This window comes from Hermetia illucens, chromosome 2 (assembly GCF_905115235.1).
Source record: "Hermetia illucens chromosome 2, iHerIll2.2.curated.20191125, whole genome shotgun sequence".
Taxonomy (NCBI): Eukaryota; Metazoa; Arthropoda; class Insecta; order Diptera; family Stratiomyidae; genus Hermetia; species Hermetia illucens.
Window position 1 is genome coordinate 63,592,693 of NC_051850.1, and position 26,166 is coordinate 63,618,858.

The 26,166-nt window shown below is 40.4% G+C and overlaps 2 protein-coding genes across 2 annotated transcripts; one reads left to right on the forward strand and one right to left on the reverse strand.

Annotated features, from left to right (window-relative positions):
* The first annotated feature begins 122 nt into the window (after nt 1-122).
* On the forward strand, nt 123-7,390 carry LOC119650103. The gene is made up of 4 exons (XM_038052623.1): nt 123-1,016; nt 1,082-1,221; nt 6,939-7,044; nt 7,107-7,390. The coding sequence occupies exons 1-4, from the start codon at nt 242-244 to the stop codon at nt 7,229-7,231; spliced, it is 1,146 nt and encodes a 381-aa protein (XP_037908551.1). The 5' UTR covers nt 123-241; the 3' UTR covers nt 7,232-7,390.
* A 6,228-nt stretch (nt 7,391-13,618) lies between these two features.
* LOC119648732 (importin subunit alpha-7) lies at nt 13,619-25,558 on the reverse strand. The gene is given in 9 exon segments (XM_038050549.1): nt 13,619-14,147; nt 14,211-14,370; nt 14,433-14,772; nt 14,828-15,091; nt 15,150-15,370; nt 24,633-24,748; nt 24,751-24,847; nt 24,906-25,076; nt 25,419-25,558. Coding segments are annotated over 8 exon segments (1,554 nt in total). The 5' UTR covers nt 25,419-25,558; the 3' UTR covers nt 13,619-13,962.
* Between the last annotated feature and the right edge of the window lie 608 nt (nt 25,559-26,166).

Here is a 26,166-nt window from a genome sequence, read left to right on the forward strand (position 1 = left end):
ATTTAAATATATGCGCTAGAAATTCCTACCTTAATTATATCACACATTGATACCAGCAATAATATCTTGTAAAAGGCAGAACAATTTTAATAAAGCAAAGTGTGAAGGGAACGGCCACACTGCTTAACATATGATTGTCACAGCCCTTGCAGCCGCTATTGGACTGTCAGGTTAAAAGTGCATAGTTGTGAGTAAATAAGTTCGTTTGAGTTTTGTGCTCCGTTGGTGTCTATATGTGAAAATGAGTAGCCCTCGTCCGATCCGGGCCGTACGAGGCCGGAATCCAATTCATAATTTATCTGCAGCGGGAAGTCCAACATCTTTCAATACATCGGCCACATTGCAGAATAGCAATCTCAGCAGCGACGATGAAGGTGACAGCCAAGATGAGTCTCCAGGAAAGTTCCCGGATGCATCTATGACAAAGAAAACGGGCAAGAGGACCCAAAGCCCGTCGCCACCGTTCCGAAATGAAAAGTCGTTCATTGCAGATGAAATGGAAGAAGGAATTCATTCGCCTCAGCGTGCTGACCGCTCAATTACATTCAACAGGTCTTCAATCGTTGCTTCTGGGGGTGGTTCCCCACGCGCAAGGAGTGCTCGGAAGTCCCAAGCGAACGAACTTAAGCAGAAATCACCAAGTCCGCCTAAGAGGAGGAGGAGTCAAGTTCAGCGCGAAGCATACCAGTCCAGTCCAAAGCCAAGAGCGATCAATTTCGACATTTTGTTGTTTGCGACAGTGATTTTCTTTCTAGCGGCAATTTTTGGACTAGTAATAAGGAGATATGTGGAAGAACCCAATGTTTCTGAACATAAATATTGTGAAAACTTTGAAAGTCTGAAAAAAACGTTCCCCAACCAAAACGAGTACATTTGGCGAGCACTGAAAACTGGAGTCGAAGGAGTGCTGAACAATCACCCGCCGAAACCAAGTGTTTTCCTGTTCCTCCATCGAGATGACAACTCAGCGGGAAGGATTATTACCAAAATTGTAGACACAGCGGCTGCTTGCTTCAGTGAGTATTGCAGAATAGAAAATAGTTTGCATATTTGTTTGTGGCAACTTCCATTCGTTTCACAGATCCGACACTGAAGGCTGTTACCCTGGACAGTGACGAGTTTAGCTCCGAAGATGCTCAAGGAGATTACGGAGTGATCATAAAAAGATATAAGGAAGCCCTGAGAAATGGAGGAGTCGTGCTCATAGCTGACCTGAACAAGGTAGCTGTTATTATAATTTCTTTCCTAACTTAATTTAAATTGGACTCTAATATTGTGGCTATTTGGGGATTCGCACAGTCACTCGGCAGAGGAGCTTTTCTTGAATCGTTCTCAAGTGAGTGCCAAGCTGTGTGCCTGAATGTCGGCACGGACCTAGGTCTGAAGAGCCGTCGCACACTAAGAGGTGCTTCGTTTGCTTAGATAGACTTGGAAGTTTTCTTTGAATACAGTTCTAGCGAGCGCGGGCCAAACAGTCAATCTATGATGAAATGCCGCTTTGAGAGCACAATATCATTATCTATTATACGATTGGAGAGGAAGTGGTAAAATAGTTTGATTAAGATCTGCATGCAGATGACTTGCCGATTGATAAACAGAGGAACATCAAAATTGATCCATGAAGCCTTGGTGACTGTGATCGTGTGAATCTTAGGCAAAGGCAATACCACGGACCAGCGCGTGAATCTATCAATTATGGTCGTGGCATGGAGTGGCATTTTAATGAGAACAATGTGATCAGCATAGCCAGGGTAAAGCTGTACACGGCCATTAGAGAATTCGGTATCCCAACGAAATTGATAAGACTGACTAGGCTGACCCTGACCAATGTGCGAGGCCAGATAAAAGCAGGATCACTATCGAAACCATTCAACATCAAAAACGGTCTAACACAAGAGGATGCCCTATCTTGCGTCCTCTTCCACCTAGCCCTGGATAAAGTGATTCGCGATGCAGACGTAAATGCGAGGGGCACCATCCTCTTCAAGTCCACTCAACTATTGGCCTACGCTAACGATATTGATATTATGGAGAGAACAACCCGAGATGTACAGTCTACCTTCATCCAGATCGAACAGGCGGCGCGAGATCTTCGGCTGCACATTAATGAAGACAAAACGAAACACATGGTGGCAACGTCAGCGCCAAAAACCAAGGAACGGACAACACCGAATCGCACTGGTCAAACGAAAATAATAAAGTTACAACTTTGAGACCGTTGAAAATTTCTCCTATCTAGGGTTGAAAATCATAACCGATAACAGCTATGACGATGAAATCTGCGCACGGCTGTTGGCAGTCAACAGAGCCTATTTCAGCATACAAAAACTCTTTCGCTCGAATCGTCTTACCATAGGGTCAAAGCTCTTACCGTACAAGACAATTATCTTGCCAGTCCTTATGTATTCCTGGGAAACCTGGGTTTTTAGCAAAAAAATTGCGAACTCTTGGCCGCGTTCGAGAGAAGAATCCTCCGAAAAAATTTGGGCGCCCGACATGAGGATATACGACTCCGTACCCTACATAACGACGAAATCTATGAGTGATACCACGACCGGTTGTGGATAAAATACGGCTCAATAGGTTGCGGTGGGCGGGACACTTAATCCGTATGGATGAGGACGATCCAGCCTGAAAAGTCTATAAGGGCAATATCTATGGTAGAAAAAGAAGACGAGGGAGACCCTGCCTGAGATGGAGCGATGACGTAAGTCAGAACGCCAGACAGCTTTTAGGGATATCGAATTGGTGAACCGTGGTGTAAAACCGGGATGTCTGGAGTTCCTTATTAAGGCAGGCCTAGACCGTATTGCGGTTGTTGCACCGTTGATGTTGATAATGTGATCAATGAGGTTGTCTGATTCATCAGCTTTTCCAAGAGCTACTCTCTTGCGACAAACCGCATGACCTGTCCAAACGATGGCTTCTTTGCGTATGGGTAGCTAAAAAAACTTGCGTGCTAATCCTTTTGTTGCTGCCTCTTCACTTGGATGCGACAGACCGTGGAAGACGTTACGATGTTGTATGTGTGCCACCACGCGGGTTTGTGCAAGTGCGGCGTGATTAAGGACAGTATATGTTCTTCTTGGTGATCATCAGTTTATGTAGCTGCAGCGGAGTCTATAAGGTCCAACTTGGTCAATGGCGTCTAGGTTAGTCGACAGGGAAATAGACAACGGCTCCGGCGCGTAGTCGCCCTGATTTTTGGAATTGTGAGGGTCATACACTTGTCAGGCGATACCTGTGTCCATGACGAAGCCCGACCGGGTCGATTTCATAAGTTGTGGATAGGGCATCCCCTATCATTTTGTCTGTGCCTCGCATTTATACACGACACTTTATCAGACTTTTGATTTGGCACAAAGACAAGCTACAGATGTTTGTAGCATGTGAATATTGTAAACAGCCGTTTTAAAGGGTCTCTCAAAAATTGTCATTACTGGGAAGAGCACTAACAGCTATTTAGTGTGGTTGTAGCTTTTGGAAGAAAAAAACTCGGAAGGTTTGAGTTATTTTTAGGGCCGCTTCTAGGACGGTGTCTCAGCAATCGGTTCTGACGGACAGTTACAGTCAAGGAAGAAAGGGACTAATGAAGACTGCCCTGATTTATAGCCTATTTATAAATATGGTAAGCTCGCGTGCTCACTGCAGTTATATTTTTTGAGTAGACCTTAAGTAGGTCGTAGAGAAGCGCTTGTAGGTTAGTGGCGTGTGATGTACAACACTTGGAGTAGCCTATGACTTCGTTGAGATAGCTAAGGGGCAGTCCTTGATTAACTCGTCTTTCATTAGGATCGATTGGAAACCTTCCATCGGTGTAATACTGGGTGACGCGCTAATTAGCACAGCAAGGTTCGTGCATCTAAAGGTGTACAAAACAGAATAAATACATATAGGGAATATTTATTGATATTCACACTTCATTTTGGAGAATAAAGTTGCTTTTAATTCAGGGAATATACACATGGAAATATTCTTTATAAAAATAAAGGAAAAAATGTGTCAAGCTGTCAACGCACCTGAATGAAAAAAAAATATTTAATAAATTTTAAATCATGGGAATATATGGAAATTTAAATTATATATTTACTTGAGATTTAGTTGAATATCCTTTTTGTGAAATTACAACCAAACAGGCCACAAGTTCCATACATCCTTCAGGATCTGTTTTCACACCTGCTTGATGACGCACAGTGGTTCATTTCAGTGCCATAACTCGCCGCTTAGTTATTACCCATAAATTTTCCATTGAATTTAAACTCCGGCTTTGTGCAGGCCAGTCCATAATTGAAATAGCCTCATTGCCGAACCCTTGTTGTACGAATTGCGACTTATGACATCGCACGTTGTCTTGCTGGAAAGCTGCCTTTAAATAAACTGACAACGGGAGGTTTTCCAGGTATGGTGGAAGGTGCTGTGACAGCAAATTTCGGTAAGCTAAACCGTCAAGTGTGCACTTGATTTTGACAATGTTTGCTAAAACGACTCCATACCATAACACGGTGGCGCGACACCAAATTTCACCGGCCCTGGTGCACCTGATCCAACTCGTTATTGGCATAAGTTCAGCTATCAGGCCCGCATAAGTTGGATTTTGGTTTATCACGCCAAATTACGGAATCCCAAAAGGAGAGAAGAGAGTCAATATGAAGTCTGACAAACGCTACTCGTTTTTAAGGTTTTTTGTAAAACAAATGCCATGCAGCCAATGACCGCATGCGCTCACTTTGCTTATTTAGGCTTGCTTCCTGATTTTCGTACAGACGACTTGCTTCATCGGTTAGAATCTCTACCGGGATCATCCCCGCAATCACGCATGCCGCCTCATAAGATGTTGTTCGCTAAGCGCAACATGTTCGGAGAGCGCTTAATCGATATGCAGTTTGAAGCTGTCTGCGATTTTCTCCGATTTTTATCGCCGACGCCTACACTGGTCTTTAAATCAAGACTTGATCGTCCGTATCGTCTCGTTCGTTATATCTGTACTTCGTCGGGATGATTGGATGTTATGACCACTCCAACGTCATCTGCGAATCCGACGACAACGGCATGTTTAGCTATTGGAAGCCGTAAAACGCTATTATACATTAAGTTTCATATTAGACCCCTTCAGAACTCCTGCCATTATTACATACATCGTCGACCCTTCGCCCGTATCGTAAAGTAGCTTCCGCTGTCGGAAGTAATCGAAGATTATATTTAATATATATTTAGGTGTTTGTGCCGCGATGGGTGCTTCGATGATGTTATTCCATCTGGCAGAATTGAACGCGTTCTTGATGTCAAGAGTCATCAGTGCGCAGCCTGTCTGTCTGTCCGTCACAAGCATTTTTTTCGGAGACGGCTATAGCGATTGATACCAAATTTGGTGGAAAGGTGGAAACTGTGAACACTCACGCATACAGTGGGATACATTCTTCTACGTCGAATTTGAGGAGTCACCATTATGCAAAAGGAGGGTGTAATTTTTTTTTCACCAAATATAGGCATGTGCGGTATCAAATGAAAGGTACTTTTCGAAGTCTGGCCTAGATTTAACAATCTTCGGAAAGGTAGGGAGTGCAGGGGGTCGAAATTGATTATTTGATTAACAGACCCATTCTCAGAAACTGCCCAACCGAAAAATCTCAAAAACATCAAGGGGCTGTCACTATATGGTGACTAAACTCCAGAATACCTTCTATACCGATATCCCTTCAAATAAAGTTAAGTATATTAAGTATATAGTTTTTAGTAATTGGCGGCAGAACCCCGCTTAAGTTAATCCTAGCAACAACAACACATTTTACAGAAATGTAGGCTATAATATAGAGCTTGATCTTGCCAAGTTTGGTGGAAATCATACTATCCCTAACAAAGTTATAATAGGACGAAGTTGTCACTTCTTTGGAAATTCAAGATTTTGAATGTCAATATCATCCGAAAGTGAATATTCCCACATAATATATGCGAATATTACGTGTTACGTACTAATGGGAAAAATTCACAATAAAATATTTTTATAAAAGAATTACACAAAAACTTTCATACCTGAAGCGTCCAGGGTTCGGTTTCCCGACTTGTTGTTTTTTAAAAAATGAAATACGACTCTCTGCGAAAACAAGTATAGAGTTTTTTTTCGCGATAGAGCTCGATTTGTGCCACCATCATTAACCTGTATGGTGTAATTTGTCGGCTATCCACATATTTATTCAGCTTGAACGATATTTACAAGTTTTTTTTACATTTAAGTTATATTTTCGGTATTTTTTTTTCATATTAATCATTGGTGTATGCGGTTGCACAATAGTCGTATTCGAGACATATAAAACAGCTCTCTAAAGGCTGGTTAACCTTGCACATGTTCCAACACGTTGAGGGTTGAAAGAACCGGATCTAGCGTATTTCTTGTATTACAGTTATATAACACTTACATTGAGATGGAATATTGACTAAGTACCGACTAGGAGCTAGGGCAACTTCTGCTCTGCACAAGACGTTCAGGCTCCATAAGAAAATGTACAATTGACTTATCCTATTTCTTCATCGGGTCTGTGTCTGAGGCTTATTTCATGACTTTGTGGCAGATAGTTTTTCCAGGTTGCGTGGTGAACACTAGACCAATCCCCAACCTGAAATACCAGTTGGCCCAGTTTTGCCTGCTTTCGTTGTACTCTCTTTTCCGTTAAGAAAACTTCCAGCGATCATTACGTAGATGTGGAGATAGGATTAAGCATCACCAGGTGCTTTGCAGTTTTAGTGCTTTATTGTGAGGCCAATCCGCGGTATCAGTCTGAAACTTATAATCTTCTGGGCCGCCAATTTTCATGATTTTTTTACAAACAAAAGTACGCAAACGAGGGAGAGAGGAAATCAGAAAGTCCAAGAAAAATAATATGAACAATTTTCATCTTTTTTTTTTACAAAGAGAAACTACTAAGAAAATTTTATCCTTTCAGATACCTTCACAAACGGCCAGAGCTTTACATTTTATTTGTGATAATGAAAATCCAATGATCAATAACGTCGTCATATTTCTGACACTGACCCCGCTCACAGATGTCGGTATGTATCCCATTAGAAATCAAGTGAAAATCAGTGACGTCTGTAATGCGCATATTTTTTAGGTAAACCTGTCGAAATGGCCGAAGACACATTGAATTTAATCTGGAACTCCACGATTGATCAGAATACTTTAAGTGCACTTGTAACAAGAGTAACGGACCAAGTCATCTCGCTGCACCCCGAATGACAGATAGGTTTAAGAGTTTATTTTTCTACAAACAGTATGGACATATAATATATTTAAGTTTCTAACTACGATCAATTTAAATTAGTTCTATTTATTTTCCAAACGACTCTTTTATAAGCTTTACTATAAGCCTTGATGAATAAACGTCTTTGATTCAGTCATCTTCGTTTCCCAGCTGCGATTATCCTGAAAAACGTGCACCAAATGCGAGTGGACTGGAGCTCCATGTGAACGCGGCAGAGTTGGGCGAGACGTTTTTAAGGTTTTGTGTGAAACAAAACCTTATTAGAATCGAGACGGTGTCTGTCTGTCCGTCTGTCTGTCTGTCACACCCGATTTATTCGGAAACGGCTAGACCGATTGTCACGAAAATTGGTGAGAGTATGTAATCTGGTGATCCCTTTACATGCAGTAAGTGACGCCATCTTGTGTTAAGTTTAAGGGGGGGCTCCCCGTACATGTGAATGGAGGGTGCAAATTTTTTTTTCACAGAATGTAGCCATGTAGGGTATCAAATGAAAGGTCTCAATTAGTACTTTTCGAATCTGGTTCAATATTTGATATTGGGTGAAACATAGGGGAGTGAGGGTTCAAAATATGGCCCACAAAAAGTGTAACAGGTCTCGTTCTCAGAACCTATCCAACCGAAAAATCTGAAAAAAATCACAATAGTGCATCTCTACGAAATCTAGGCCTCAAAATATATCCGGTTCCGATATCTTCACAAATAAAGTTAATAATAGTATATTTCCACATTTTAGAAATTTACCCGGCACCCACCCTTATGTTCATCCCAGAAGTACAAAATTTGGCATGCCTGTAACGAAGAATATAATGCACAGTTTAGTCAAGTTTGAAGAAAATCCAACTATTATTAACAAAGTTATAGGGGTGAAACTTTACAATCTTTTGTGAATTTCGTGGACTCTACAACCTGCATGACGTCATCATCACATGTCAATTCGTCAATACCACACCGAAATGAGTTCTTATGAATTGGGTCGCAGAGAATTATTTTGTTTTAGTTTTTTAGTTGTCAGCCAGACATGTGTGTATGTAGGTATATAATATATGCGTGCTAATGAACTTTGCGGGTAGTACCTAATTCAAATAGATATAAGAAGTAAATCGGAAATATGAGTGCGATCAATTTATATACGTGCATATATGTGTACAGTATTCGGTAATAAGCAGTTTGTTTGTTTAGGGTGAGCGTGATACCTATGGCTGCAATATGTACGTATGTCTCGTAGTTTGGAAAAATATGAAGGATTATGTTGGATTTGTAGCTATATACGTGCGTTGTGCGTTGAAGTTTCTTCCATAAGATGAACACAAAACCTTTATACCCGAAGCACGAGCTTCCGGTGTTCCGACTTGTTTCATTCATAATTGCTGTCAATGGAATGGAATTGGAACCCAGATCTATTACTATTGTACGCCGACCATTCTGATGTAGCCGATTCCATTCCATGGCATAAACAGCAATGGAGTCCCATCCGTTTCTTAAGGTTTTCATAACTGCTTGAAAATCTGTCGTTTCAATGATGTTGATCTAATGCCGATTTTCGGTCATGGCTTGGACTTTCGTTGAATATTTTCTCTTTTGACATTTTGTCCTCATCTTGCAACATGATCAGGGCTAATTATTCTCATATTGTCGTCGTTGCTAAATATAAATATGAACGATTATAGTCTTCTTTTGTTGGTCAATGGTCCTCGTTTCTGTTTGCGAGACTATGTTTGGTCTAGTCTCTACGATTTTCTTCTGTTGATATACACTCACAGCCACAATTATCTACGTCAACTATGGATTATCAACTGTTTTGTTTTTCTGTCAAATGGGTACTCTTGCAGTTAATAAAATATTAATACCGTTATTTCGTTTCCTAAATTTGTGTCACCGATCGATTTTTGAAATTTAGTGGTTGTTTGACATTGTTGCAGTTGTGTTACTTTATTAACCTTTCCCGTTCTTTTCTGCTATAGTGACCGAATATTATTTAATTTGAGTTTGTAAAAAATGCCACTCCATGCAATTGGTGCAGCTATAGCAGTGGTGTTACCTGACCCTGGGTACAGCCAACGTCTCATTGCTCGGACACTCGATATACCTCGTAATTCGGTACGGGATACTGTCAGATGAAATTTTATTTAGGAATTGAGAGTTTACTGTACCAAAAGCGCCGTTGAATTAGGAGAAGAGCACCATCTGTCATATGAAGCCTCTCACAATTTCTTCATCAGATTAGTCCTGTGCATTACGCAACTTGAGTTGGCTCCACAAGCTTTGTTGATAAACCCCCCCCCTATGACGAATTTTTCTTTTTTCTTCAGCCTTTGTCCCGTTCACAAGTGGGGTCGGCTCGTTATGATCGGTTTCGTCATTTGGCTCTATCGATCTGGGTGCAATCTCGAGACTTTTAAATCCCCATCCATCGTATCAAGCCGCCGTTGTTTCGGCCTGCCTTTTGGTCATTTACCATTTGACGACTATTTCTGCCATTAAACTTGTTCAGGCAATTGCTTCAACAGTATAAACAGTGGATGTGCGTAAGACTACGAAGGCAACAACGAAGCAAATTGCAATATTGTTTAGTACAGTAGCTTCTAATTGGCATAATTTAACCAAAATTGGATTGAAACACTTATCAATTTAGTTGGAGTATACAATTTTCTCATAGTGGTATACAGTTTTATCCTCGCTATGCTATCATTGGCTGCCTTGAATTCGATGAAGAGATAGTGCAACTAATATTTCATATTCCAACAGTTTTTCCACCGCTCAATTCTCTTTCGACTTGAATATTTCCCCATGATACCACTTTATGTTGAGTATCAAATGCGATGTAATTTATTTCGGAATAAGGTTGTTACCGAAAATGAGGTGGACAGGGCACATCTATTTCTCAAAGCGTAGAGCTGGTCACATTCCGGGCATTCGATTTTGTAGATCCCCCTAATTTCCTTCTGTTGCAGGCATTCTTTCAGAGAACCCAATACCTTATTAAAGGTGAATCATCTCCCTTATCTTTCGATAACGTAGATAACGTAGACAGTTGTCAGTATAGGTAGAAAGCAGCTTAGCATTAAATGCAGTGTTAGCATAAAATTCCAACGACAAAGAAAGTAGAAAATATAAAATACATACCAGCAAGCACAGTTAGTTTAATCAAAACACAATCTTGTTAAATTGTATAGCGAAATCCAATAAAGTGGAACTATTTTTATTTAAACCGCGCGGTCGGTAGGATCTAGAGAAAATATCTAGTATCCGAAAAACGAATTTCGCTTAAAAAAGTAGAAGTACCGCTAAATACAGAAGGACAAGATACTCAGTTCCGCAAAACGCAAAACAACAAACAGTAGCTGTTAGTTAGCTACTGCTTGTTGTTTTCTTTATAAAAGTCGGGAAACCGGAAACTAGATGCTTCAGGTATAAAAGATTTTGTATTTCCTTATGGGAGAAAGGAATCGTTTTTCTCCATTTCTAAAAGTTGGTAATAGACTATTAGTAGATTTATTTAAGCAGATATAGAAATAGAACATATTTTGAGGCCTAGATTTCATATAAGCGCACCTTCCTGATTTTTTTCGAATTGGGTAGTTTCCGAAAATGAGTCCTGTCCCACTTCAAGTGTATACATTTTAACTCCTTACTAGCGTACTTCACAATTTACATCAAAACTAATAACAGACTCGGAAAGTACTAATCCAGGTCATCCATTTGATACCCCACATAACTATATTCGCTGAAAGAAATGTTACATGCACCTTTTGCATATCCGAGGAGCCCCCCTTTAAACTCTACCTAAAGTTATGTCACTTACTGTATGCGAGGGATTACATAGTTTCCATATGTCCACCAGATTTAGCCGGTTTGGAGAAAAGTACGTGCGACAGACAGACAGACGAATCGATTTTAATAAGGTTTTGTTTTACACAAAATCTTAAAAATGAAGACCTATTTCCCTTAGCCATAACTTGATAACAAATTTACCATTTTCGATATTTTGAGACCGGGGCTTAGAACCCTGCTAAAATTTAGTTCTTGGTTATCAGTGATTAAATTTAGCAGAATTACTGACTAATTTGTTTCCCCTTATCAACTTTAACTAAAAGTATTCATACTCTTATAGCGTTTTTAGTTTATTAAAAACGGAGCCAACAAGATCCATAGTCGCTTTTGGTCATGCTGGTCCGCAAGGCAGAGACGCAGGGTAGTATATGATAAGATCGTCTTTGCGTTGCGATCAAAATCGATCAGCCAAATAAATTTTTATGTGTTTAAGAGGGTCATCCCGTGTGAAGGCCGTTTTTTTTGGCTTTTTTTAGAAATTTGTTGTGAAGAACTGGATAAAGATAGAAATACGAATTTTTCACCATAGATTTATTAATATCTTGAGCGTGTATAATAAGCCCGACCGCATAGAACGTTATTGAAATACAGAGCAATTTATACACCCATCTCCAAAAAAATGTGATTTTCTGCTGCCACGCTAGAGGGCGCTTAGACTTAACTACAGTCCGCAAACTAGGATTATTGAAAAATATTAACAGCTAAGTTTTTGGCGCCGTGTTAAACTTTTTTTTTGTGAATTTTGGTGTTTTTTCACGGATCTTTCAAAAACTACTGAATGAGTCGCAATTATCCTAGTTTTATGGACCGTAGAAATATGTTCAGAATAAGTTGTGAAAATTTCAAAGAATTTCGTTGAATAGATTTTGGGCTATGCTGGCAGCCGATTTTCAACATGCAGTTTCAAGAAAAACGTATTTAAAAAGTAGGATGTGGTTTTGACCGTCCGATTGTGGATCAAATCGGGCTCAATAGGTTACGGTGGGTGGGTCACATAATCCGTATGGATGAGGATGATCCAGTCCGGAAAGTCTATAAGGGTAATATCTATGGTAGAAAAAGAAGACCAAGCAGACCCTGCCTAAGATGGAGCGATAGCGTAGGTCAGGACATCAGACAGCTTTTAGGGATATCGAATTGGTGGACCTCGACGCAAAACCGGGATGTCTGGAGTTCCTTATTAAGGCAGGGTTAGACCGGATACCGGTCGTTGCGCCGTTGATGATGATGATGTGGTTTTTAGCCGTAAAATCTTAACTGACCATTAATCTGCTATACCTAGTCAATAAACCTTAGGTTTCTTCAAGAAACACATGACTTCCTTGGCTTCAATTCTTGTCCGTTTAGCGAAGTCATTCGAACGTCATTCGGACCGATAAATACGAGCTTTATTACGACGATCGACATAAATCGGGCATATGACTTATGTCACGTGTTTAACATTATAATTTCCGAACGACTCCGAATATCAAAAACTCACTTTGCCCATATATCCTACACTATATATAAATACAATTGATGCCAAAAAAAAATTCGATTCCGGGGATCCGCCACACGGGATGACCTCCTTAACAGCTACATCGCTCGATATTTATCAAGCAAAAAATTCATTTATCCATTTCCTAGTGCCCAATCCATTCGATCGGAACCTTTATTCAATTCTTAGTTTGTTCAGTGATATTTTAGAAGCGTTTGTTCAAAACAAATTATAAACAAGGGTCGCAGTTAATTAACCGACGAACACATAGCAAGGCATTCAATTTGAGTTTCAATTTGGCCAAGGCAAATTGACATCATTGCTATCATTGGTTTTCGAAAATGGGCCAGATTCTATTCCTTTGTTTAAATCATATCTTGTAATACAATAATTGATTTCAAATGATATTATTTGACGCAGCGAAAGCTATAAAATAATTTTATGCCTACTTTCAATGGGAAACAATAAACGTTCACCTCCTGATGCAAAATACGTTGCCAGCTTTCAATTGAAATGGTATAAAGTACGTTGGTAGCTTTGAATTTGAATTAAAAAAAAACCATAAGTTGATGGGGGATTGGAAATGCTGTATGACACGACTTCTGTCGGGTCAGCTAGCAGGGATATAAAAAGCAGTACCATATCAACAAACTTTATGAAAACGAATTTTCTGCTCAAAAGAAAGAAAATGCTAAGCCTTGTGTACTGCCCCTAATATTTTGGCCATCCATTGGCCAGGCAAGTCACATGGATCCAGCGGACCTCACAAGAGAATTCATAATAGCAACCTTACCAAGGTCAGCTCTTCAAAGAAACGTACAACAAACTAGACCCAGTAATCATAGAGAGTAGCGATCAACTGAGAAAATCCTATGATCAGAACTGAAAATTAGAAGGTGAAAAAACGACCTGCGCTCCAAGAAAGCAGAGGGTAGACGAGCGAATCACAAAAGTATATCTGAGGATTTCAAGTATTGGAGTATGATAATGGAAGTCTAGCTACTGGTCTTCTATAGAAATCAATCATCTATCATCTATCAAAAGTCCAAAATCCACCTTATGGTACATATTTATATATATTTTTATACAAATACTCAAAATGAACATGCTTCATTTCACATCTTTTCTTTGTGTGTAGTAACATGAACGGGTGTTAGCCGAAAACAACTGAAAATAAATTATATCCAGAGTAAATAGGTAAGATAAATTTGAATTCTTCATTTCATTAATTCGCCAATGCCTATTTCTTTCAATAATGCGGTGACTGCTTTCTATATCTCGCTTGGATGCGTGGTGTTGGTTTGCTAAAGGTGTCTTTGAGAGCGTTACACTGAATAGTTAGTTAACTTAGCCGTTCCATTCTATCGAGTACGTCATTAAAGCCTGTTGGCCGCACTAAAAGTTGAATCCACCTTGCGGGGCTGCTTTTTCCGGGTTAAACTGATACTGATTATTTTCCATAGTCGGTGCCACTCTGCGATCTTCCTCCTCATTGCCGAAGAATTGTTCGATGATATTAAATGATTTATGATAAATGTCTCGATTTTCGTGAGATTGTAAATATTCTATCTTATCTAGGCCTGTTGTGCGAGGATAAGTATATTAAAGATAAATATCGCTTATGATAGTCAAGGGCACTTTACCTGAACACTCTTCTATTAATATCGCGTAAGGATTAGGTCGCGTGTTGCATTTCTCGCCTGCTTTCAGTATGTTTTCTAATGCATTCAATGCTACCTGAACAATGTCCGAGTCGACAACGGTAAGAAACTCACACATTGGTGGTATACAGCCCACTTGCACCTGAAAAAAAAAACAATCCTACATTCAACGCACTTCCATCCAACCGCCAATCACAAACTTACTAAATATCTAATTTGTTCAGCAGTTCCGCTGCTTGTTGCATTTGTAATCGCCCATGCCGCCTCCTTCTTAGTTTTGAAGTCCGCAGTTTGGAGTATGGTTATTAAAACTGAAAATATATTAGCGTCTATAACAGCCTGGATCTGCTGCCGGTTGCCTGCGGCAATATTTGATATCGTCCAGCAAGCTTCTTTCCGCACAGTTGCGTTCCCGGAGTTCAGCAATTGTAGTATGCAAGGCAATGCATTGCAATTTAAAATGACTTGTGTTTGTATATCATCCCCCGTTACTATGTTACCGACGGCACGTAAAGCAGCCGTTACAACACTCGTTTCTGGGTGCCTGTTTGGAAATAAGCTGGTTTTTCTCTAAAATCTTATTATTTCACACAACTTACATGAGTAATTCGACCAGACGCCTGCAAACACCAGCATCGATAACAGCCTGAATTTTATCGTTGGGGCCATCTGATAGGTAACTAATTGCCCAACACGTATCGCTCAAAACGTCAACATCAGGATGATTCAATAGTCTTGCCAATATCGGTAGACCCTTCACAATTTTCGTAAAATCTGCAGGCGGATTTTTCCCCCGGCACAAGTTAGATAAAGTCCAAACTGCATTTCGGGTCATGGTTAGACGCTCCTGATTACTTAAAACTCTGTAACGGAATAAAATGCTTGTAATTGTTGCTCAAATTTCAAAATTCCATCACTTACTGTAAAAGTGGTAATAAAATGCCGGCACCTAATAAATAATCTCGACAAGCTGGCGAGTCGCCTGCAATGTTTCCCAGAGCCCAGACGGCTTGCTCTTGTACATCTTCGTGAGGACTAGAAAGTAATTCAATAAATATCGGCACGGCGCCAGCTTCAATCACCACTCTAGTCTGCTGAGCTGTTCCTGATACTATGTTGGTGAGGGCCCAAGCAGCTTCAAACTGAAATATCAAAATTGTTTTTTAAAGAAGTATAAGGCTGAAAATGAATAGATGGCGATTTAAAATCACCCATCGAACAATACTAGAGACAATTTGAAAAACGGAAAGAGATCGATCGTGGTTTATGGAGGAATAGTCTAACTGCATGCAATTGTTTCTTCGCAATTTTTCTCGTATATACTCGCGTCATCTACTTCCAATGATTCTTTTTAAAATAAAATGATTTTCCAGCGTAAATAAATTTTCTATTTCTAAAAATATTTAACACCAGGTAGAGAGTTTTGTGCATTTTTTGCTGTTGATAGCGTTTAAGCTCCTGCGGAAACACCCAACCCACGCCTTCATGTTCCATCCGCACCACCATACACACATATATCTGTCCGAAGTAATTGATATTGATATACAAATGACTAAAAAACTAAAACAAAATATTTCTTTGCGACCCCCCATTCCGGTGAGTTCACTTTGTTGTGATATTTGCGAATTGATATGCAATGATGACGTCATAAAGTCGTAAAATGCACGAAATTCACAAAATTGACAACGTTTAACCCTCTATAACATTGTTAATGATAGTTGAATTTTCTTCAAACTTGATCAAACTCTGCCTTATATCACTGCCACATTTTGTACTTCTACTTGTGCAGATAACGGAACCGGATGTATTTTGAGGCCTAGATTTCGTAGAAATGCATCACTGTAAATTCTTTCAAATTTTTTGGTTAGATAGGTTCTGAGAACGAGACGTCCTTCACTTTTTGGAGCACACATTTTGAGCCCTCACCCCTCTACGTTTCACCCAATATCAGAAACAAGATCTTTTTCAAAAAGTACTAATCAAACCCTTTCATTTGAGTCGACACATTCGAACTCAACAAAAAATGGCACCACTGGCTATATGTAAAAGGATTCAATGACCACAAATTTTGTAACAATTGGATTAGCCGTTTTCGAGTAAATCGGATGTGACAGGCAGACAGACATTGAATAGATTTTAATGAGGTTTTGTATTTCCAAAAACCGTACAAACTGACAATAAGAGCATAAAGACGCAATTTGCATGAATACACGAATCACAGCGCACAACACATCTACATATCGTTAACAGTAAAAAATGGCGATACATTCAACCTACTTCTCACATCATCCTTTTGACCTGTATGGCTGTGTAATATCTATACAGTCGACTCAGGTTAGATGAATCAAATCTCACATTGTAATGACTAAGAAAATGAGGGGATGGTCAATGTGACATTCAGAGTGACTATCATGAACTGGAAGGAAAGATCTATTCCAAAAACCGGAAAAAGTGACGAAAATTGACTTTGCAGGACATGAAATTGAAACGTTCTTGTCCTTTTTTAGCCTTTCTCAACTTTGTTGTTGCGTCGATCACAAACAACGCCAGTTTGGGGAACATCTTGCTACATTTTATAGTGTGAACAGTAACACGCAAATCGACTATATCCTCATAAGACGCTGACATCTTTTCACAGGCAAGGCCTATCACGAACTACGTCGAGTGGAGAAACGACAGAAAAAGGAAGCCTCTGAGAACCAATAAGTCTGTAAACTCGAGAAGTACAATCGCACCAGGCACGGAAATTTTATCAACAGCAGCATGATGAAGCTTTATACACCTCAGCATACTGGAGCGATGGTTTGAACACTTTGATGAACTACTCAACAATCAACATAGGCGAGTATGAGGTCGGAAAAACGCTGCCATGACCCTGAAAATGACGGACAAACGCTGCCAACACCAAGCATGGAAGAAACAGTTCGTGCAATTCATCGCTTTAAAAATCGATGGAATTACAGCCAAATTGGGTAAATATGGAGGCGACCAAATACACCAAGCGGTTCATCAATTGATGCTCAAGGTATTGGACTGGCTAATCAATGCCTGACGACTAGCAAGGAGTCATTATCTACCCCAAAAATAACCAAATCGGGAAACCGGAAGCTGGACGCTTCAGGTACGAAAGGTTTTGGGTATTTCTTAGTACGTAGCACGTAATATATCCATATATTATGTGAGAGTATCCACTTTCGGGCGATATTGACATTCATAGTCTTCAATTTTCAAAGAAGCAACAAATTTGAGGTATTATAACTTTTTTAGTAATAGTGTGATTTCCACCAAACTTGGTAAGATCATGTTCTATATTATAGCCTATACCACTGCAAAATTTCATGGTACTAGGATGAACTTAAGGGGGGGTTTCTAACCAATTACGAAAAATTGCAGTAATATACTATTTTTAACTTTATTTAAACAGATATCGGCATGGAAGGTATTTCGGAGCCCAGGCACCATATAGTGGCAGCCTCCTGATTTTTTCAGATTTTTCGGTTTGGTAGTTTCTGAGAATGGCCCCCTTAAAGAAGTGATCACTTTCAACCCCCCGCGCTCCCCACCCTTCCAACGAATGTCAAAACTAAGATCGGCTTTGAAAAGTACTAATCGATTTGATACCCCACATGACTATATTTGATGAAAAAAAATTTTACACCCCCCTTTTGCATGTATGCAAAAGGGGGGTGTAAAATTAAATTCGACGTAAAAGGATGTAATTCACTGTATGCGTGAGCGTTCACAGTTCCCACCTTTCTACCAAATTTGGTGTCAATCGCTATAACCGTCTCCGAGAAAAATGCGTGTGACCGACAGACAGAAAACCGATTTTAATAAGGTTTTGTCTTTACACAAAACCTTAAAAAGGGAATATTATGCAGTGCAGCAACTATAGAGATATCTCTGTCTCGTTAATAATTTGGAAAGAAGGGAATATAAATTATGCAAAAACATCTTGTACATTACACGTTCTGAAGAATGATATAGAAGCATTATATAACACAATGAAGCAAGACAAAATATATGATGGCAACGTCAGCACCGAAGACGAATCAACCAACAACATCAAACCGCACTGGTCAAACAGGAAGAATAAGTATAGGAGAATACAACTTTGAGACCGTTGACAATTTCTCATATCTAGGGCCGAAAATCACAACCGATAACACCTACGATGACGAAATCCGCGCACGGTTGTTGTCAGCCAACAGAGCCTATTTCAGCTTACAAAAACTGTTCCGCTCGAAATGTCTCACCATAGAGTCAAGCTCTTACTGTACAAGACTATGATCTTGCCAGTCCTTATGTATTCTTCGGAAACTTGGGTTCTTAGCAAGAAAAATTGCGAAATCTTGGCCGCGTTCGAGAAAAGAATCCTCCGAAGAATTTTTGGCCCCCTACATGAGGATGGCCGATTCCGTAGCCTACACAATGACGAAATCTATGAGCGATACCATGACCGTCTGGTTGTGGATAAAATCCGGCTCAATAGGTTACGGTGGGCGGGTCACTTAATCCGTATGGATGAGGATGATCCAGCCCGGAAAGTCTATAAGGGCAATATCTATGATAGAAAAAGAAGACAAGGCAGACCCTGCCTAAGATGGAGCGATGGCGTAGGTCAGGACGCCAGACAGCTTTTAGGGATATCGAATTGGTGGACCTCGGCGCAAAACCGGGATGCCTGGAGTTCCTTATTAAGGCAGGCCTAGATCGGATACCGGTTGTTGCGCCGTTGATGATGATGATGATATAACATTATTAAGATCAGCAAAATATTTAGTCGCAGCTAGATAATTGACTTTACATTTTTCTACAAAACTGTTATTGGGCATTTTGACCCATCCTTCAGCAATTCGGTTTTATCGCCACCGAGCTTGATTTCAGATCATGCAGCATACTAGATACCGTAAAATCGTCAAAAGGCTACGTTTGCAATAGACCGAGAAACAGAATTGCTACTTTAGTTAGCAGATACTGAATGGGAATAAACTACCAACAATCAATCTACCAAATCATTTTCCAGAAACATCAAAAATGTGCCCGGATAGCTGAGTGGTTAGAGCACAAGGCTGTCGTACGGAAGTTCGCGGTTCAAATCTCGCTGGCGGCAATGGGATTTGTATCGTGATTTGACGTTGGATACCAGTCGACTCAGCTGTGAATGAGTACCTGAGTCAAATCAGGGTAAATAATCTCGGGCGAGCGTAATGCTGACCACATTGCCTCCTACAGTGTTCTGTAGTGTACCGTTACGGTCTTGAATGAAGTGCTCTAACACTTCAAGGCCCTGAGCCAATATGGATTGTTGTGCCAACGATTATTATTATTATTATCAAAAGTGAATAAGAGCAGATTTATTTATTGGAAGGTGAGGGATAGTATGGTTCTCAGGGTTTCTTTTTTCAGATTCCGCACAGCAATCTTTAATAAATACCTGGCTAATGGACGCTGATGACCACCTGCAACCCTACTGCCAAATTCAGTTCCATGCTGGCAAACCCTGGACGATCCAAAACAGCAAATGAGAGCGGGATTCATTCCCCTCGGGGAACATGAAAATAGTACTCGGAAGCTTTAACACAAACATCGGAAAGGACTACTGTTGTATTTATTCTACACGAATAACTAACGACAACGTAGGCATGCTAATAGAATTTGTTTGTAGCAGAAACATGGCAATCTTATTACCCTATTTCACTCGCCGACGCCGAAAAGAACTCCATCTAGCGTCTTTGATGTGCGTTCATACCATGGGGCGAATTCCGACTGCGACCACTATCTCGTCAGAGCAAGATATTAATGTCAGATAGCAGGTCGCTATCAGGTTCTATATTAAAAAGCTAGCAGATCCAATGTTAAAAAGCTGCGGAAAGAACAAATGATATCGAAATGTGTAGGAGCGTTAGAAGAGCAAAAACTTGAACCAACAAGTAGAAGAAGTGCAGTCCCTGGCCAAAAAAAACATTGTAAATTTCATCATTACCAGCAATAGTCTTTGCTCATTTTTTTCGATAAGTCCGTAGCCTAATAATGTTTACTGGTCGGAACTACCTAATTAATTGACGGTAATAACATTAAGGGCCAATTTTTTTCCAGGTTAGAAAGTATAAAATGACGGGCAAGAGGTATGAGAGGTGCCAGTTGTGAATGTGTTTCAGGACAATTAACAGTATTCTTTAAATATCTTAATTGAAAAACGTGTATTAGTTTGATTTCGACTTTAACGTTTTCTGAAATAGCGCAATTGATGTAAGAGTTGGGCTGAAAAGGTCGTAGGCCAACACACAGATGGTGCTACTAATATTAAATTCATATGATTTTTAGTTTAGTAAGGGTTAACCCTAACCTTCAAAAGACACGTGTACAAATTTGACAATTGTCGAACTATTAGTTTGTGAGATGAGCATTTTGAGTGAAACAACTTTTGTTAGTTTGAAGAAAATGGATAAAAGGAATTCGTGCGTTAATAAAACATTGTTTTTTGGCGAAAAAAAAGGCGGTTGAAGCGAAGGCTTTGCTTGGCTTGATAAACATTATTTGCAGCAGGAAAATCAGCCGTTGAGAAGTGGTTTGCTAAGTTTAAATAAGGCGATATGAGCACCCAAGGCGTTCCTCTTTGGGGCGTTACAGACGAAAACATCAAAAAAGTCCATAAAATAATTTTGGATGACCGCAAAGTGAAGTTGATCGAGATAGCTTCTCTAAAGAAAGAAAGGTGGTGGGCATATCGTACCTGAAGGTTTGGGTATGCGAAACCTCTGTTCAAAGTGGGTGCCGCGCCAGCTCACAATCAATCAAAAACAAAGAGTTGACTATTCTGAGCAGTGTTTGAAGCTTCTCCTTTCCTCCATAAAAAACTCGAATTTATTCGTCGATATGTGACAATGGACGAAACATGGCTCCATTATTTCATACGACAATCAGAACGATCGTCATTTGAGTGGCCTGCACGAGGTCAACCGACTCCAAAGCATGCAATACGCAACAATTTGCTGGTATGAATATGGCATCATTATTTTGGGATGCGCATGGTACAATATTCATCGACAATCTTGAGAAGGGGGAAAACCATTAGAAACGATTATTACATAGTTATTGGGGCATTTAAAGGATGAAATCGCGGAAAAACGGACCCATTTAAAAAGAAGAAAGTGCTGTTTCATTAAGACAATGACCGTATCACAAATCAATGAAAGCGATAGAAAATTGCATGAATTAGGCTTCGAAGTGCTTCCGCATCCACCGTATTCTCCAGATCTGGCTCCCACCGTTCCTGTTCTCAGACCAAGAGAATGCCCATTGAAAATATTTTTACCGATGAAAGGGTAATCGCCGAAGCTGAGGCCTATTTTGAGGACAATCTTGCTAAAAAATATATCGACCAGTATGACCGCAATAATCGTGGTATCGTCCTCAAAGACAACTATATTGAAAATAAAGTAAGTTTTGTATAAAAATTTTTTTTTGCTATGTTAGCTTACGAAATTTTACCCCAACTGTTACGTACAACAATTTCGAAAAGTTTACGTTGCCATGAGCTTCGATAAAACGGCACAAATCTCGTATGCATTCTGCAGCTTCTGAACTCGATGGAAGTGGGTTTTCCTTCGATTATCGTTTTCTCCTTTGAAGACTCATTGTCACTAGCGGTCGTCTGACTTTCCACAGCTTCCAAAATATCCTCACCTGTACGATCTTCACATCTTCTACCGTGCGAATCGCATATACCTAATCCTCTAAAGTCAGTGTTCTATAATTTGATCGTTTTGACTTAGGACAAACGCACAACCTACAAATTTTTTAAATGAGCTGAATATTTGAGGCAAGAGTCCAATTTATCGATTTTTTGAATTTTTTTTTTGTACGAAATCAAAACAAATCAAGTTCAAAGTTGAAATATTTTCTAAAATACTTCAAATTATCCAAAAAGACTCCGAATTATTCTGTACAAAGTGAATGACAACGAGTAGACTAAGCGCTCAAATATTGCCCTGCTTTGGTCGAATTAAGGTGGATTTATGCCAGTTATTGGCAACCATTTTGTGTTTGCGAATGTGTAAAAAGGTTCGTTAACATCTACCAGGTAAAATAACGTCTGAGTAGTTGCCTCTGCCGTGGACAAAACTGTAAGCTGGCTTTGTCTCTGAGTTTTAAACACTTAGATGTTCGTGGACCAAAAAAAAGAGAGTAAGTGGCTCTCCATTTGGTCCGGTCCGACTTGAGACCCTCAATCCTTGAACGAAAAAACTGCAAAACCAGTTAACATGAAGGCGAGAAATTACTCTGGAAGGCACATGTCGGAAACACTTGTCGGAAAGCCACGAGGGCTCTGATGACTTGCAGATCCATAGCAGGTAAAAAATCAGTTGCAGCCCGAAGATACTACTTTGGATATATACTGCAATAGTAAGGCCAATGATTACCTATGGAGCGGTAATCAATGAGGACATGCCCAACGGCATCCCTGGAGGTCCTTCTGGGATTAACCCCTCTCCATCTGCACATACAGATGCAGGCAAGGAGATCAACATTCAGGATGGCCGGCAGTATGAGTGAGGCGGGGAGCTGCCTAAATCGAAGGAAGATTGATATACTTTCTAGGCGGTATCCCGAATTACTGATACCGAGGGACAACATGACAACGAGGTTTCACTTCGATAAGAAGTTTGAAACACGTTGGAGTAAAAAGGCAAACTGGGAGAGCGTGGCTGCGACATACGGCTTAAACAGCAACTGATTACTTGGTACACTGACACTCCCAGCAGAGGGAGCGGGTGCCGGTGTCATTGGTCCAAGGAAAAATGTACTTTGAGCCAATGGGCAGGTACACTAGCATATTCCAGGCGGAAATTTACGCCATAGACAAATGTGCCTCCTTTAATCTGCAAAGGAACTACAGGGGGCAGAACATAGCTATTCTCACCGATAGCCAAGCAGCGATCAAGGCACTTAGGTCCAACCAGGTGAACTCTAAACTGGTATGGGAATGCCTGGAGAGACTGAATACACTCGGCTCGTCCAACAAGGTCTGGATACGTTGGGTTCCAGGTCATGCTGGGTTGGGAGGTAACGAGGCAGCGGATGAACTAGCCAAGAACCCTTCTGTGGAATCGGAAACGGTTTCATGGCTATGAATCTAAGAAACGAAGAGAAACGGTTGAGGGAACTATATTGGGCGGGTCTACCAGGGATGGAGCAGTCCAGGGTGCTTATTGGGGATACGAACCCATGTGTACAAAGGATTGTTAAACCTCACCAAAAAGAACCTCCGAATCATAGTAGGAATTCTCACTGGTCATTGCCGGCTGAACTATCACCTAGGAAGCTAGGGATATCTACGGACACTGCCTGCAGGTTTTGTGAGGAGGAGGACGAAACCTCTATGCACGTCTGGGACAGTGTCCGGCACTTGTGCAAAGTAGGTCGATACATCTGGGAGAACACTTAATACCAGATGCAAAGCTGAAAGATCTGGAAGTGGGGAACATACTAAAGTTCCTAACGGTTGGCCTGCTTGAGATACTATGATCAACAGGTACACTGTAACCAGTAAAAGGGGTACAATAGTTCTTCAAGGACGCGGTGCGACTTTCCCTTAACAGAATAATAATAATAACATGAAGGCTGCAGAATAAAGCAAGACGATCAGCTCAACATCGCTCTGGAGTATGATATGCCAGGAAGCACTAAATGGCACTCTACTGTGTAAATCATTCCAGATAGTACCCATGCGATGATATAATATTTTGACACAATCACTTCGATCGCACGAAGGAGGCCTTGATGGAGCTTGCCAAATTAGCGATGGAAGCTGGCCTAGGTATAAACGAAGAGAACACAAATATCATGATACAAACCGGATAAACCCAAAAATTGTGATACAAAACATTTCTCTCTGGTTTGTATAACTATCCCAATAATTGTGTTGTGGTGCCTTTAGTGAATATTTCATTTCTATAAACAACTACGGCAGGAGAGCAATGCCTCTCCAAAATCACATTTACATCATTGACTTTGCAATTTTTTTCACTGCTATCCATAAAGATTACAGCAGTTTTTCGGTTGTTCTGGACGAAGCACTCGTTCGTCTCGTTGTAGAAATGGCTCCATTACATCACTTTTACCGTCTAGTTATGCATTATATTGTTATCTTATCTTGGACCGACCAAATCTACATCCCCGCATAACAGATACAGAGAAAAGCAAAAGAAATCTAAGGAGGGAAAGCAACATTTTCAGCATTTTAGACTTTTAGTGACACAAAAAAAAAGAATGCATGCTGGCCAAGTCGAGCTGATCAACCAGATCCAAGACATGAAATACCGAACGTGATCACATTTATGACATAATAAAAAAGTAGTTCCCAACGTAACATCAACAGGATTTTAAGGAAACCATACCCTGTAAGGTGCAGTGTTGTGGTTCTTCAAAAAAGCGAACGAATCGCGGGACGATTCCCGTCTTGATGACTTCTTCGATTGGGGGGTTTGGATCCCGGCACAGAAGTTTCGGAACTTTTGCGTGGCTATCACTTGTTGTGCCTCATCCTCGCTGTACAGCTGGTCGATCATCTCCTTTTTAATGACTGACTGATTGTCAATTGTCATCTCATGTTCCTAGCAAGAAATACAACAGCTTAAGTCAGCTCATTTCCACCAACACCCGCATTCCTACCTGGATGATGTCGCTCTCCATGGACACAGGTACGTCGACATTTCGCCGCTTGATCAGTTGCTGTTCACGTTTCTGTTTTCTGAGTTGAATTCCCTCCTCTTCGCGTCTTCGACGCATTTCTGACGAATCCAGCCCAGCATTTTTATATCGATGCCTATGCGTGGTTGACATCTTGTGAGAAATAAAATACGGATATTATGAACACACAATAACAAAGTCTATCAGACACTAAGTGACCAGCGCGTTAACTGAGTAATTAATCAATTAAAGAAAAGGCTGGACGGGAACCTGCGAATTCGCCGTTTTCGACATGAAGTCATAAGGTTCCAGGCCTGAAGAAATGTCAATGCTGTCTGGAAACGTCGAACAGTAAGCATCCATTTTGGAAAATCGACACTCTCAGTTCGCGAATTCAGCACTTTCTTAGTCGAAAACGCACGAATTTGGTCAACACAGGAAGCGATCGCCCGTCTACGCATTCACCGAAGGACGGGTGAAGTCAATTATACTCACTTTTTATCGATTTCTACTGCAATTTTACAAAGAAGTCCGCACTCTGAAAAATCCTACAACACCTACTACGAGATCTATTGGAAGCAGTGAGTGCGAAGTGCACCTGAAATTCGACCAGTGGCTGCCGACTAGCTGTCAAGAACGTCATGGAAAAGGTCGAAACATCGTGTGCGGAGGTGCCGTTGAAAGGGAAATCGGAAACATCGCCGGAATGTCAACGGAAGCATGACCGGAATCAGGAGATTATAAAGTTGCTACATGAATACAACAATATTAAAGACGCGACCCAGATCGTGCTCGGGGCACTGGCAAACCTCGAAGGGGTAACCATCAAACAAATGCATTTGAAGTATGGCCTTCCTCTGGATTCTTAAATTGTTTTCAGTATAATTCTCATTTGATGGCTCAGAAATAAACGTTCAAAACCAAATTGGAATGTTTTTTGGAATTGTTGCTGTGTTTTTAAATTTGATCAAATTTTTCATTTTACTTCGAATAGCCATGACTTTCACAACTTTCGTTTTCAATCCCTCAAGCTCAATATTCCACCTCCCGCGCGATGGCGCGCTTTATCACGATTTTGTATGTCAGTGAGAAGCAAGTGCCAGTGAACTTGAGATAAGGCATTTTCATCTAATGCTGATTTGCCGGGTTTTCAATTTTATCAGTTTCACGTTCACCGTCATCCACTCTTTCTGAAAGAAATGGCTATAAGTTACGTTTGTACCGATTTCCTCGAGTTTCAGTG

Bases quoted from the DNA above. Each gene is read 5' to 3' on its own strand.
- LOC119650103 (XM_038052623.1), top strand. From the start codon at position 242: ATGAGTAGCCCTCGTCCGATCCGGGCCGTACGAGGCCGGAATCCAATT. The intron at 1,017-1,081 runs GTGAGTATTGCA...TTCGTTTCACAG, and splicing joins CACAGCGGCTGCTTGCTTCA to ATCCGACACTGAAGGCTGTT. The intron at 1,222-6,938 runs GTAGCTGTTATT...TTATCCTTTCAG, and splicing joins TCATAGCTGACCTGAACAAG to ATACCTTCACAAACGGCCAG.